This window comes from Streptopelia decaocto (genome assembly GCF_964273445.1).
Source record: "Streptopelia decaocto genome assembly, chromosome: 8".
Lineage (NCBI taxonomy): Eukaryota > Metazoa > Chordata > Aves > Columbiformes > Columbidae > Streptopelia > Streptopelia decaocto.
This window is the reverse complement of record NC_138662.1, coordinates 1,187,682-1,203,629: the sequence shown is the minus strand read 5'-3', so window position 1 is coordinate 1,203,629 and position 15,948 is coordinate 1,187,682. Positions and strand designations below refer to the sequence as shown.

General features: G+C 44.0%; 1 protein-coding gene across 3 annotated transcripts in view; it reads left to right on the top strand.

The window, feature by feature from the left end:
* Window positions 1-13,713: 13,713 nt before the first annotated feature.
* Window positions 13,714-15,948, top strand: part of IQSEC1 (IQ motif and Sec7 domain ArfGEF 1) — a 69,827-nt gene continuing 67,592 nt past the window's right edge. Inside the window, exon 1 of one of the 3 annotated variants that reach the window (XM_082060033.1) lies at window positions 13,714-13,952. In XM_082060033.1, the coding sequence (XP_081916159.1) occupies window positions 13,888-13,952 (65 nt within the window). In that variant the 5' untranslated portion in view covers window positions 13,714-13,887. The remainder of the gene's footprint in view (window positions 13,953-15,948) is intronic. The other 2 variants (XM_082060031.1, XM_082060032.1) reach the window with 2 other exon arrangements.

The following is a 15,948-nucleotide window of genomic DNA, read 5'->3' as shown; positions in this document are numbered from 1 at the left end:
CTGTTGTATTGGCAGCATGGGTGACTCAGTTCTAATGAGCCCACTGAGGTCCAAATAGAGAGAATGGTGCAGAGGAAGCTGTCAAAAGATGGCTACATGCACAAACTATTGGTGTGTAAATAAAACATAACAAAAATCACATCTTAAATTCGAGCCAGGAAGACTTAATTTTCAGCATGATGCTCATTTTTGTCTGACCTCTTGATTAGAGTATGTCTGACCACACTTTACAGAACTGAGCCAAGATGAGATGGTTGTTTTGTGCCTTTGCCTTTCACCCTGCAGGGAACCTTCTAATGGCTCTGGTAAATTGATTAAATTATCTTTTGAATGGGACAGGTTTCGAACGATCGAACGATCGGTGGATTTGCGGACGCTCCCCATAACAGAAGCCGACTCGCTTCAGGCATTTGTCCCCCAGCTGGGACTTTGCCAAACTCGAACTGTCAAAGCACCAGCTCTGGGTAGCAGCCGCCCACAAGGCCTGTTAGCATTTATATCCCAGTTCTGCAGCTTTGGCTTTCACATGAAGTCAGGGCGTCTTTACCTCCTTCTCAAACACAGAGGGAATTGCCACCAATCCAGGAGATGCAATTCTGTGGACCACAGCAGTACCTGTGAGTCAGCATGTGCTGAAAGGCATCAGTGCAGAAATCACAGACTCACAGCATGTCAGGGGTTGAAGGGCCCTGGAAAGCTCATCCAGGTCAATCCCCCCATGGAGCAGGAACACCCAGATGAGGTTACACAGGAAGGTGTCCAGGCGGGTTGGAATGTCTGCACAGAAGGAGACTCCACAACCCCCCTGGGCAGCCTGGGCCAGGCTCTGCCACCCTCACCGGGAACAAGTTTCTTCTCATCTGTCAGTGGAACCTCCTGTGTTTCAGTTTGCACCCATTGCCCCTTGTCCTGTCCCTGGTTGTCACTGAGAAGAGCCTCATGTACCTCTGAATGCTACTACAGCGTGTAAGGACTGAGCAGCACAGCACAGCTTCCAGTGTCAGCCACTCCTCCCAGTTTGGTCTCATCAGCAAACTTGCTGATAGTCACTCTATTTTCAGAAATAAAACTAGCTGTGAATTTTTTGGTAAGCTTGTTGCCTGCCTCTTTGTGTTGATAGCATGTAACTGTAGATGCAGTCACAGAACACTGTTTGTGGAATTCATGTGTGTGAGGGCACGGGCACGCAGAGCCCTCTGAATAGCTGAGTGTTCTAAGGGAAAATGTATTCTAAGGGAACATGTACTCTGGATAGAGAAAATCTGACAGGCACTTGGAATTAGCCTGAGTAAAGAATGAATCCCTCAGACTTTTATATGGTGATTGTGTAATAAAATCCATAACAGACTAATGTTATTTTTATTTGAAAATTTTACAGAAGTGTCTGGACTTCATATTAACAGGTTTAAAATCATTAATCCTTCATTTTTAGAAATTAATTAACTGAAGAATGTATGTGCCATTGTAATTCCCTGCAGGAGCAGCACAGCATTGTGTAAAGCCGTGCAGAGCACATGCGGAAATTCTCAGCAGCCGCCTGCTCGAGGGTGTATCTGGGACTTACAAGGAGAAGAGTGATTTGTGGCAGACCGTTTGACTTGTGTTGCGGTGGTGGAGGAAAAGGATGAGCTTGGATGGTATATTGCACTGCACAGTGAAACAACCTTTGGAAATTTGGGAGAAACAATGAATGATGTTTTTCTTGTTAGCATGTATGTTCTGTGGCCTGTGAGCAGGACTGAAAGGTGTAGTAGCATCGCTACCGTATTTCTGAGCATCCAGACAGAAGCAGCAATTGCACTAAACACCAGTTTTTGCATGAAATCGTGTTGCAGCCAGTGCTTGTGAGACTAGAATTCAGCACCTTTTGTTTTAAACATTTGGGGTTTTTTTGCTTTCTGTGTATTTGTTGGCATTGTAGGGAGGGTAAATGTAGGTCTGTGAAACAGGCTGGGTTTTGTCAGAGCTCTTAGGGTTTTGTTTTAGGCCAGTTGCAGCTGGTTGGAGCCAGGGTAGCATTGAATAGTCAGGTTGTAGAAAGCTTCACCTTCCTTCAACATTAACGTTACTTCTTCCTTTCATCTATCCTAAACTGCAGCTTCTTCCAGCAATCATAATGCTACAAAGTACAGCAAATAACATGCGCAAATACTAGCACTATGTGTCACCGTTGGAATACTTTCTCCAGAGTTAACAAAGAAAAACCCAGCCTCTCAGTTTGGTCTCCTTGGAATATTATGCAGGAGCTCTGAAAAACGGATGCCCAAGAACCATTTCTGTTTTGTTTCAGTGTTCATATAGATGTGGTTGAGGAGTCTGTGGTTTCACCCCATGGCTCGGCAGTACTGACCAGAGGTTTGCGCAGAAACGCGCAATTGGCATCTTCTGGCTTAGTCAGTCCTGGGAAAGGCCTGAGAGGAGCCATGGGGCCCTTACACAATGTCCCTTTTAGGGAAAAAAATAAGAGTTTTAGGTTGTCCGTCATACTCGGATGATCTTTCCACATCCTTCAAAATGTGCTTTTTGCAATAACTCCAGCTGGGACTGTTTGATGATTTCACTCCCTCTGGCCCGTGGGAGAGGTTTCAGGACAGCACAAAAAGGGGTGCTTTGAGTACTTCACCATTAGGGAAAGCTAATGTGATCAATAAAATCCCAAACCACAACAAACACCTTCCTGCTATCAATATTGAAATTAACATTCATCCTTAATAGCTAGAGTATGCTTATAAGTAGACGTTTAGCATAAAATAAATGTAAGGAAACTTCATCAGCTAAAGAATATCAGGAGAGGCTCTGCTGGCTTCATCAGCGAGGTCAGAGCAACGTGAATCATCCCATTTATGTTTAGCCCAGGTAAATACTTTGTCTACAATATGCAGAAAGAGAACCATGTAAATCAAGATGCGTTTTTGCTGCCAGTTTTAAGATCAACCACACGTCTGAAAATAGTTACTTGTTGAAACTCATTGTGATGGGTAAGAAATACTGTGGGTGACAAAAAGAAAAGCTACTGGGATGATTGTAAAGCAAGCAACTGATGCAGTTGGGACACATTAAACTATTTTTGCAATTATTTTTGTAAAGATTTTTGTAATCATCTACCTATAAAAACTAGAGGATTTTGTTGTCAGTTGAGAGTATCTGAAAGTCATTCTGAAAACAATACAGTAGCAAGATTAAAAATTCTTATTTCTTTCATTATTTTTTGTAGGAAGAAAGATAACCACTGTAAATCAAGTATAGCTGAATCTCTTTAGAGGAAATTTTAAACTGATTGAGCAATACTTCACATTTCAATTACTTTGCAGTTCATAATTTAAACAAAAGATGGCATAATATCCAAGCTGGTGATTCGATCAAGTAAATGTAAAAGGTTTCTAACGCTTCATTTGGAGTTCCAGTTATTTTCATTTTTCTTCTGTCTCTAGGAAGTCACAAGTCTCTTCCTAGGCTTAAATACCAGGTTTTTTACTTGCTAACTAAGCATAAACTGCTTGTGCTACACTCTACCTTCTTTTCAGCAGGGTTGCAGAGAGGAATAACCTTTGTGTGACACATATACAGGAATCCCGAGGTGGTTGGTGTGAGCGCCCGCCTGCGCGGTCGCACGCGTGTGTCTGCTCGGGCTGTGTGAGCAGCTCTGCAGGTTGAGTTTGTGTTTTGGGCCTGAAGTCTGGCACAACAGTCTGGTCCTGGTGGGGCTAATGGGTGGTTTGATAGGATAGGGTGTAATAAATGTCTCTGGGATGATGGGCATGGATTATAGGGGGCGAGGCCCTGGACATCACTGCTGGGAATGCTCACACGCGCTGCTGGAGCCGTAGGAGGTGTTTAGGCTGGTGTGCACCTAGGCTGCCGTGGCTGGCGTTTCACTCGGCCTCAGGTTTCCACCAAGAGTAAAATTTATCCTCATGTTTGTTCAAGAACAAAATACCTGCAATATCTGCAAACAGGTTTGCCAGCAAAGCATTCGATTGTGCCACCTCTTTGGTTTCACCCCTTTTGGTCCCTCCGTGCTCCTTTGGATCTCCATAATGGGGTTTGCGCCTTAAGCTTAGATTTGATTTAGAATAGGAGTTCAGATCTGCAGTCCATAAAATATTGTTCATACCAGAAGCCTCCTGAGGCCTCTAGATGACTCCTGGTCTGTGAAATAGCATCTTCCATCTGTACCTGCCGAGCTCAGGAGATGGGAAGGTCACGGCCAGGTTTGCATGGAACAGCCTGGAGCTGTGTTCGTCTGGAGAAGGAGGAAATCTCTCCAGTCTGTTAATGTGAAAGGGTATAAATGGATTAAATTGCCAGGCCTGGATGTGTTGGGCTGCGGAGGAGGAGAAATTGGAGTCCCTTTGCATCCAGACTATGTTTCCTCCATATTAATAGAGTTAAGTAACATTGATATAAACTGGTTCGCTGAATAATCTCATGGTGGGTGCCAAAGATCACCCATTTACAACACATCCTTCATCTCTTTTATTACCTCAGGGTCATTTTTATTTGCCGAGTTACTGCAGTTTGTAGCGTGGGCACCTGGATTAGTGGGGGGAAAGGATATTTGATGGTGGTAAAGAAAACGAATTTGCATTTCAAATGACTTCCCATTCTGATCTCCAGATTGGTTAGCAGCTTTTCCCAAGACACCTGGGGGTGGTTCTTATTGTAAATTAGCTGTTTGCATTTGAAAGGGTACCCACCCTTAACTGTACCGTGCAATTAATTAGCATGAGGGATTTTAATTTTCCTTTTGTTTAAGACTTAGATGAGACTTAATTTATTAAATGTTTTCTGTGACAGGGCAAAAAGTCAATCAGAAGTTAAAAGCACCTTCAGTAATGTAGTTCCTTGTTCTTTTGTTACCGGCGACAAAAATGTGATTTCTTTGCCGCTTTTGCCTTTTGAAGGCAGTGATTAAAAATATGCTTTGGTTTCTGGTATAGGTCCCTTATTGCACACTTTGTGGGGCAAGCTATAAGCTGTTGAAACAGAGGCCTGTGTCACAGGGGCTGCTGTCGGGGCGTTCCCTGTGGATCTAACAGTGGGGACACACGTTTCTTCTTTCACTTAACACAGTAGGAAATGTAATTAGTTTTCTGCACTGAGAGTTTCAAAGCGGAATTTTCCTGGTCCTTTTTTTTACCTTAACATACATGTATAGGTCTGCTCGGCATGACGGTGAAGGGACAGCGTGAGGGAGAAATCTGTGAATAAGCAGGATGGAACAAATATTTAAGTGTCCTTATGCTTGAATTTATTACTCTGTAGTAATAAATAACCTGCCTCTAAATCCCTGATGCATTGCATGTAAACCCCCCAGTGCTATAATTTAAACTGGGTATTTTCCAATAATTTATTCCCTCTTGTTTAATAATGCCCAGAAAGGCAACGTAATGTTTTGCTGCCCTTTTCCATGTTGGCTCCTGGGTTTCATATTCCATAGAGAGGACTGTGAAACCCGCTGTGCTGCCCCCAGGCTCTGCCGCGGGAAACTGCGCACAAAAATACCCCTTTGAATTAATGCTCTTCATTCATGTTCCTACGGAGCATTGCTCTGCTGAGGTGTGCGTTTATTGGTTCCTATCCTATTTTTGTTTACTTTATATCCAGCTTAAAATACCATTCAAAGCTTCTATTAGCTATAAAGGTTACCATGGAAAAAGTCAATATTTGTTTGTGTAGTTTACGCTAAGATTGAGTTTTTATGGTTACTGAATCTAGTTCACTGATATAAGCCAATTATTGGAGGCTCAGACGTTGTTACCACACACAGTGGTATTGGCAGTGCCACAGCTGTTTCCTGCGGTATGTATATATATATTTATATGTATAGGGTGGCCATAGTACAGTAACTCGTTTTGCTATGTGATCATTGCTGGGGAATGTGGTTCTGTTGTTTTTCCTCAGTGATCCCCCTTTGCATTATACATGGCACTGTGAGCAGGAGGCCGGCGCTGAATCATGTGGGAGGTAAAAATCGTTGTGTTGCAGTCATGCACTAATACAGAAGCCATGAAAATATTTTCATAAAATACCTCTAAACCTAACTTTATCATGTCAATAACAAGACCTTCCTTAGAACCTTTTTCTTACTCATTTGTTTCAATATGCAGTCAGTAGAAACATTATTTCTTTACCTTCAAATTGGATTTTGGTCAATTGTTTTTACGTAGATATGGGACATTTCAGTGATGCTTGTCATTTTAGTAACAGTTTAAACTTAGTTGTTGCTATAAAAATAAGCAACTGTAACACAATCTGAGCTTCAAGGAGAAGAAATTCTGGGTATAGAATGTGCTCGCAGAAATACAAGTCATGGAAAATATGTGCATGGTGTGGCCTGTTATCCTGAGCCACATGTCACCAATGCTGAGAGGAAGACAGTTCTATATAGAGCATAAATTAGCAACATTCAGATATTTACTTTAATACTGACTAATAATTACTACCACAAGCTTTCAGCCAGTATTCATAGGGGTTGTAATTCTTTCACATATTTATTCAAAGAAACATAATTCTGTATTTTCCAGAATTAGAAAATATGAGTAAAACCATTTAAAAATCAGTCATGTCTTTTTCCACTTGACTTTATTGTGCGCACAGAAGCCGGTGTGCACACAGAAGCTCATACTCAGCTTACTACATTTGTGGGTCATTCAAACAGGGAAAAAAAACTAAACACCGAGTCAACAAAACAGTGCTTTTCTAAAGGTCTGAGAGCTTCTGAGATGTTGGTCACGTGGAGCATAACTAAGCATTGCTAATCTCTGCTGTCCGGTAATCCCAAAGAAAGGCTTTTTGCAGAAAGCACGTTATTACTGCCATAAAATGAAAGCAGGGGGGAAAGGGGCTGTGGAGAACCTTCTGGGGTATATATATATATATATATATATATATATGTATATGGAATAATTTTTAAAGAATGGTTCCATTTCAGTTAGTTTGCACTGGGTCTTTCAAGAGCGTTAATATACTGTGTATTAGCTACCTACATTATATGGATCATCTCAATGTTCATGTTCTGTCCAGCTTCATTTAAAGATATTTTATTGTGGTGAGTTTGCTAGCTACTGCATAGGTGGTGTTATCATCTTTGTATCAGCTTGTGTCAGTGGATTTTTCTTATGGCGCTTTTCCAGTGGTACTTTGTAGTAATAAACAGTCCCAAATCATGATAATCTTTCCATTCAAGTGCCATTTGGAGCGAATACCTGGAGGTAAAGAAGTGAATGTTTGCATTGCTTTTCTCTTGTGCCTGAAGTGCATGCTCAGCGGCTCTTGGCATTCAGTGTGCACCTTCGGTAAATGTCTCTGCCCTGAGTAACGTGGAACATCCAAACCTGACCTGCCCAAGCCCACTGTGTTAATTCCAGTCCTGCAAGGGGGCGGGGAATGGAGAAGGTAAAGCCACTGCTTTCCATGCCAGTATGAGCTTAATCTCACCACAAATCTGTTCCATTGCTCTAGTGACTGAGAATTACTTTACTTTTTCAGCCCTTAATTGTGACTAAGTAACAGCCTGGAAGGGAGAGCTCGTGGCCCCAGCTTTCTCTCTGTGAGCTCTGCCGGTTCAGAGCACCAGGATATGTTCCTTACATCCCAAGCAACAAAGATGATGGAGTGAAACATCTCCCGTGTGAGGAAAGGCTGAGGGAGCTGGGGCTCTGGAGCTGGACAAGAGGAGACTGAGGGGGACTCATTCATGGGGATCAAGATGGAAAGGGGGAGTGTCAGGAGGATGGAGCCAGGCTCTTCTGGTGACAACCAGTGACAGGACAAGGGGCAATGGGTGCAAACTGGAACACAGGAGGTTCCACTGACAGATGAGAAGAAACTTGTTCCTGGTGAGGGTGGCAGAGCCTGGCCCAGGCTGCCCAGGGGGTTGTGGAGTCTCCTTCTGTGCAGACATTCCAACCCGCCTGGACACCTTCCTGTGTAACCTCATCTGGGTGTTCCTGCTCCATGGCGGGATTGCACTGGATGAGCTTTCCAGGGCCCTTCCAACCCCTGACATTCTGGGATGCTGTGATCCTGAGTTTCCCAGTCCTGAGCCAGGTGGACTTGGTGCCCACCACCCTTGCTCAGCAGCGGCACCGAATGCGCAGCCAGCGAGGTCCTGGCACCGGTGCTGTGCACTGGAAGCACTGAGGTGAGTCCTGAGCTGCGGGAGCTCCGTGTTCTTCAGGGAACAGCACATGCCAGCGAGGAAAGTGAAGGAGCCGCTCTTGTGGCTTTGCTCTTAGGAGACGTGTATAACAGTATCAACAAACTTGTAATTGCAGTCACCTTGCATTCACGGTACAGAGTCCTGCCTTTATTGCCCCCGAGAACGCAGATTAAAGATTTCCTTTTCCCTTTTACTGGGTTTCGATGTACGATCTCTGGCAATAATAGAGTAGCGTACTTGGCGTACAGATTAACTTCTTTCTAGAGGGGCTCTCTGGCTCCTTATCAGCCTCTGTGCTTTCTTTGGGGGATTTCCAAGCGCTGTCCTTCTGTCCACAGATTTCTGATCGCAGCTTCTGCTTCTCAGGTGGAGTTTCTGCTGAGGTGAGTGACGGCAGCATTGAGCACAGCTGAAAGGAAAGCCCCCTGCTAAATTTGTCTTGAAAGGGAGGTTGCGTGATATTTGCACAAAAAATAATTGTTCCACGTGCCTGTGGGTCTGACAAGAGAAAGTTTAAATATCTTGGTAGTATTAGAATGAAATGTAGTTATCTAGTGACTGACAAATTTTGTAGAAAACCAAAACTGTGGGGGAGCAGAGGCAGAACCAGAGGATGCAAATGTTAGGTCAGAAGCAGTGTGACCAGTGTTCCATAGTTCTCTGAGAGAAAGACCTAAACGCTGCACTAAATAAAAAGTCTTTTATTATTTCTGATGTTGTTCCTGTGGATGCAAATAGTCAGTGCTGTAGTGCATCTAATAACATAGGTGACAACAGCTGCCTGCGCAAGGGAGGGTTGGCAGGATCCGCTACTGACTTCAAGGGACAAAACCAGGTCAGAGTATTGACAGCAGAGAATTTCGAGTCGGGAATCCTGGCTTTGGTCTAATGATTTGACTGTGATCTAATCCTCTTTGCGCCTCGCTGTTCTCATTGCTGAGATCTTGGATATGTGTTTTACGACTTGCTATAATTTACAGGGTTGTCTAGTTCACATGCTTCCGCACTGGATGAAACAGAGTATCTGAGCATTTTGAAACATTGTTATCATTGGAGAATTTCCTTTTTTTGTTCCGAAATTGGGCTCCTTCTCCAAGTGTTCTAGCCAGGGCCAGGCAGGGAGTTTGCTGCAGAGCTCAGGGTGTCGTTTGACAGACCCTTTTCTGCCTCTGTGGAGCAAAGTATCTTGTTTTATGAGAGGGGACAAAGAAGCAAAACATGTAGATCTGTTTCATTTTTAGTGCTCCCACTGATCTACAAGGTGACTGTGAAAAGCTATTCTAATTTTCCTCTGCTTTGGTTTCTACTCTTTGTACTTTGATATATCCACCCTTTACATAGCGATAATGCTATTTTATGTTTTGTAAGGTTTGAGATAGGTAGCTGAAAAGTAGAATTTTGAGTCTGCAAACCTTGAAGTCAGTGGAGATTTCCTTTGCCTTAAATAGGCTTTGGATCTGTTCTTAGAAGAGCAAAATGCCTACAAAGGTTCATTGTTTTGCCTACTCCATAGCAACCGACAACATAAAGTCTTTTCCCAGATGTGTTTGTTTAAAGGCTTTATGAGTTCAGTTTACAAAGTGAACTGAACTTGTAGGTGTTGTTTTAATGCCGATTTTTGTATATTGGTATTAAAATAATAAGTGAACTAGTATGCAGCCATAGGAAATTAAGAAATGTATATGAGAGAAGATAAGAAATCAATTTTGCGGGGGAAGGAAGGGAGGAAGGCAGTGCAGCATCCATGTGGGTTAGCGTATTTTTTTCAATGAATGAATTGGATTAATATCCCCCCAAAGCCCACTGTGAAGAGGAATAACATGTATTTTGACCCATGTATGTGTTTTATTTTACAATGCTACATGGTTGTATTTGTACTCTGCAGGAAGAAAGCTACTCCCTGGTAATTTCTTCCATTTTTTTCTGGGTAACCCTTTGCTTTTATTCAAGCAAAATGCAAGATAAATGCCCGTTTCAGCCTTTTAGATCTTGGAAATAACGGTGTATTAAATGTGATTAAGTTGGGAATTACCCTTAAGCAGGGTCATAATTACTGTAGATTTAGATGGCATGTTATACAAATTGCTGTGTGCTCATAATTACAAATTGAGTTTGCACTCTGGGGGTTTATAAACTTTGTCTTAGCTATTAACACATTAAATAACAGTGATTTATGTAAATTACTGGATAAACCAAAATTTCAGTGTTGTGCTTAATCTAAGTTTAATTATATTCATGTATTAGAAATAAAACACGGTTAGCTTCAGCAAGGGAGATTGAACAGTCCAAGCGCAACATTGACTACTGAGATATTGTTGAACAGGATAGCGGTAACAAAACTGGAGCTGCCTTTGTAAGTTTGTCAGCAGCACTCGTGGCCACACCGCCTGCAAACTGCAGCGGCACCGAGCGAACGGGGCAGGGAGCTCCTCCCGGGGCTGCGCAGTTATTTACCTCCGCAAGCCCATAGTTTGAAATCTTTCTTGACTTCCTCTTGCACAGAGATTTCCTGGTTCCGTATTCTTTTCATAGGTCAAGTTGATTTGTTTGTTTGTTTGTTTTTTTTGCTGGAGCAATGATGACTTTGTGTTGTGCTATTAGTTGCGTTCTAACGAATACTAAGACATGAAAAGTCACTTTACTGTCTCCTTACCCTGCACGGCATATTCCTACAGTATGTTGGCGGCAACTCTAATGCCAGCTAGCTGTCAAAATAGCAGTGGGAGAACAACAAAGCACATACACATCTCCTGTTGGTTCTACCAAAGCTTTCTGTACAAGGTGCGGATAAATGATGTGGTATAGAAACCCTGCTTGGCTCTGTGTTGTTAGAAGAGCTGCTGCTGCCACTGTCGTCTAAGGCCTGAAACGTCACCTGTGTGTGTAGAGCATCAGCACTGCACCTGTGCAGTCAGGACAGTGAAAAAACGGAGCTATGTGCCACCAAAAAAATTGTCCTAAAAAGTCAAGTCTAGATAGCTGTGAAAAATCAGCCCCAGTTACCTGAGTGAGCATGGACTGTGCAGTATGGATTATAGTGGCCGCTACCTGAGGGAGATGGGATTACACAGTATGGATTATGGTTCAACGAAGGTGGCTTTGGAGTGCTGAAATGTAAACAAAATATCCCTCCTAAAATAATCGCATCTGGCTGCCTTGACTCGGAAACCACAATTTCCCCTGTTGGAATACATGTGAGATCTTAAATATGTAGATGACTTTGGCATTTAATTTCTACTTTATGTTTTAAAGACTTACTAAAACAAGAAGTGATTTAAGAAAAACTTTGTAGCGGAATGGTCAAAACAAAATTGAGAAGTCTAGATGCTTGACATTGAAGGGGGGAAGCTGTAGCAATTATCTACGTTGTATTTGACATGGGATGTGTTAGCATTGCTTGGCTGTTTGCTTATCTAATGTGTTCAGACCTGTAGAAGGAAGATTCTGTTTGAAGTGGGTTCAGAAAAGCACATTCTTCAGAAAATTCTGTGACTGCTTCTGAGGTCAGAGCTTCTTGGCCACCCTTTCCAGTCCATGTCCTCCGTCACAGCCCACGGTACAACTGTCTGCGCTTGGTTTCTAAATGGAAACTGGTTTCCAAAGCAGCGGTTGACTTTTATGGGCTGCTTGTGTCTGCTTTGGATTTGTCTCTGTTTGCCTGTGGAGATGACGCTTGACACGGGAGCACATTGAGTCAGGACCAGAAAAATGTGGGATTGTTGTTATCCCAGAGTTTCTGTAGGGAAGAGACTGTCTGGATAGCTGTTGAGAGGCGGCATTGCAGTGGAAATAGTCTCTGGTTATGGGCTCGCAGTGACGTTACTATCAAAACAGTTGGTGTAGGTGTGTCCTTCCTTAACATATTTGAGTTTCACTGAAAGCTGGTTAAACCCAGACTTATTGGAATCCGTGCCTAATGCTTCCTTAGGAAACTATGCAAAACACACACTCGATCCAAACGTTCAGCTGGGTTTAAGTAAAGTTTTGCTTTGATTCTTTTTATCATCCAGAAATGTGATCAGCTCTCAGTGTGTGTATTGTAAATAGGAGGTATGTTGTATATACAGCACAAGGGCACAGCTGGGCCTTTCATTCTGCTCTTTCTTGTACCTCGATCTCTTGTTTGAGCAGCATTTGTAGTTCCTGACTAAACTTCTGAGTTTCCCCAAACCACAGAGATCAGTCAGTGCTGCTTTTTTGTGCTGGAACATTTCCATTCCCAAAAACTATAGTGCAAATTGCTCTGTCCCTACACAAAATTGCACTAAATATTGTGCAAATGATTATGAATGAAGCCCTTGGTGGCACCCCCACCGCTCCAAGACTGGTTAGTTTCCTTAATTAGCTCCCCCTTCTCCAGCAGCCTGGCATGTAGATGAAGACAAGGAGTGTCTGTGGTTAGACGGTTTGCCCGGCTCACATAGACACGATGCTTTTTGTGATGAAGGGAAACTTCATTTGGAAAGCAAGTTGTTTTGACAGTTCCATGAAACAGGAAACCCCAAAGTTAAAACTCGTCTCGCTTTCTTGCCTTATTACAGGATATTAATCATATGGGCCTCACTGATTTTTGAAACACTAATTTCTTTGTAGCTATAGGCAGCACGATTTATCTGCTGGTTTTACAGTGCAGTTTCAGCTGTTCTTGCATCCCATCAAGCTAAAATTGCCATAGAAATAGTCTACCAGTGGAACTAGGACTTGGCAAGTATTCTTCAAAGTTGTTTGTGATTCTGATCTGTGACAGAACTCGGCTGTGTTGTCCCCGGGAATGTCCTGACAGGCTCTGGACCTGCAGGGTCCTCAGTTCTTCAGCGCTCGGATTAACCTTCAAACGTGCTGCAAACCCTTCCCTCCTCTGGGCTTGGGGGAGGAAGGCTGGAGAGCATCCAGAGCCATGAGCACCTTTGTTAAACGTGCGTGTAAAATGTTATTGTGTCTGAGAAAATTACAGAATGTCAATGTTCTCATTTGCAGCTGCGTGGTTTCTACCTAAGAGGCATATATATAAATTAAAGCGCCTTTGACGGTGTTCTAGGAGATGAGATGGTTTTATTTCATGAATTACTAAGTGACAATTAACTCTGTTTAGACTTGATTTCTTTCAGGACTTTGATCACCACCGTGGTTAATCTGCTAGGAAAAATGAAACAAAAGGAAACAACAACAAAACAAAACCAACAAAAAACTCCATTCAAATAAAAACAACAAAACACCCCCTCCCCCAAACACAAAACAAAGCAACAAAAAACTAGGAAGGATTGTTATTCATGTGTCAGATACTGTGATGATGAAATTCAGTTGGTGATGTGCGTGTTGTTTGTTGGTTTTTTGTTTGGTTGCTTTGGGGGTGTTTTTGTTTTTGTTTGTTTTGGTGGTGGTTGGTTGTTTGCGTCGTTTTTTGTTTTTAATTCTAGCGAGGAATTCTTGCTCGCCAGAACCGGCTTCGCGCGCGCGTGTGGAGGAGCTGGGGGCTCCGTCCCCTCCCGTGACCGGCGCTGTGGGGACGCAGCTCCCGCGCTTTTCCGTGAGGCGGCCGCCCTGAGGAGAGCGGCGCGCGCCGCGTTCCCCGGGAAACCGCCCTCCGCGCGGGCGCGTGGGCGCGCTCCCGTGTTCCCCCTCCACCGCCCGCGTCGCTGAGGGGAGCGGGCGCGGGGGCGGGGCGGCCCAGGGGCGGCTATGGTGGCAGCGCCGAGCTCCCCGCCCGCGACTTCGGCACAGCCATGTGGTGCCTGCACTGCAGCTCCGAGAGGACCCAGTCGCTGTTGGAGTTGGAGCTTGACAGCTGGTAAGAGCCGCCCGGGGGCTCGGGGGGCCCGCGGGAGTGCGCGCCCCGTCCTGTCACACAAAGGGCTCCGCTCCGTGGCTGCTCGGCCGCGCCGGGGAGCTGTGGCGGGGGAAGCCGGGCGGAGCGGCCGCTCCCGGGTGCGACAGGGCCCGGCCGTGCCGCGGGGTCCCCGCTTTGTGTCGGGGGGCAGCGGGGCCGCCCGCGGCGCTGTGGCCATCGCGCCGTGCGGGACTCACAGAGCCGCCCGTCTCGGACCGGGAAAACAAGCCGCTCAAGTGCGGTGTCGAAGTGGACTCGTGCATATGTTGTTGCTGGTGGGTGCCAGACAAAGCATAAACCCGCCAGAAGCTCTTTGAGAAGGGCGCTGTTGGGATGTGATCTCGGTGTCCGCGTTCCCACTGAGGTCTGTGCGTGGGCACGGGCGTGGAAACGCCGCTGTGCGTGGGGTTTGGTGTGGGGATCACAACATGCCGGTGTCACAACATGCCGGGTGTCGCAGCGGCGGCCGGTTCAGCTCCGGAGCTCAGGCACAGGCTGCGCTGTGTCCCCGTCAGCCCGCGGGGCCCGGGGAGGCGCCTGGAGCCCAGTGACACCGCTCAGGGTGAACCAGCCTGTGCGCGCTCAGCCGAAAATAACGAGAAACAAAGTTTAGTTCAGAGCCCTTTAAGGTGGGAATACTGAATAACGCATGCAAGAAAAACAGAAAATGGGATTTACCGTATTAATACGTACAGCCCCTATTGTTGTGATGTTGTTAACTAGCGATGTAACATGTCAAAATTACAAAAACACACTGCTCTGTTACATGAGCCACTTGAAAACTCGATGTAGAAACTAGTTTTTCTTGTGCAATGTCGTGTGTGGATTACGACAGACTAAAGCAGTTAGCCTGGCAAGTGCACTTGCAAAAGAAAATTATCTCCAATGCATCGTGAAAGTTTATTCCACCAAATAATTGGATGAAATTCTGAGTGGATTGACTGTTAAAGAAATATTCGATTTAAATAAAGATAGGCAGCATCTGAAATTGGGTGTGTGCATGTGTGGAAAAATAGAAAAGGAGGAAGTGACTGGATTCAGTGTGACTGCATATGAATGCACCAGTGTCTTTTCTGGAAAAGAAAGGAAAAATGTTTTTTGATGAAGAAAAATGTTTTGTAGTACAGTTTAGTGACACATGTAATGATTCTTAAGCCCATTTTTACCCTTAAGGAAAATACTGAAGTTGAGCTTGTACCTTTTGTGTGTGTGGAGTTGCTAATGTTTGCATAAGAGACCAAGCCTTTGCATGGCTTGTTAAAAAACATAATTCATAAATGTTACTGTAGTGCCAGATTTGCCTGTATTCATACAATTACATTCTGCCATTCAGTCATTGTTTCAGACCTTTTTCCTCCATTTGCACGTTGCTGTGCACTTCCTTTCAGCCAAACTTGATTATTCTGCCTGATGTGTTAAAAGAGGAATTGCTGAGTGCTTAGTTTGGATGGTTGTATTTAACCATGTCTATGCTTGTGGCAGATACCTTTCATATAAACACAGAATTCATTACATCTGTCTAGTGCATCAGGAGAACTTAAGCTGTGCTGAATAAAATGACTCATTTCCCATTTTACTTCTACTTTTGTACCAGATTTGTTGTTGTGATGTCCTCTTCTAGTACATGAAATTCCAGATATTGAGAGTACTGTTATATCGTAGTCAGCTGTTTTTTTTTTTAGTTAAATAGTTGCTCAGTGTTGGGGTTTCATGTGTGAAGTCAGCTATCATCCATTGTTTTTTCCCATTTCTACTAATCTGAAGTAATTCATTGTCATCAAAAGACTGTAGTCCAGGAGCTGGAGCTAACTGTTGAAAATTACAGCACTCAGTGTATCAACAGCATTTAGTTGTTTCTCTGCTCCTTTAGAAGCCCTGTGGGAATCCTAGTGCAGTTAATAAACAATTTGGAATTCAGTTTCACTGAATAATTCACAACTTTCAGGGAAGGAAACTC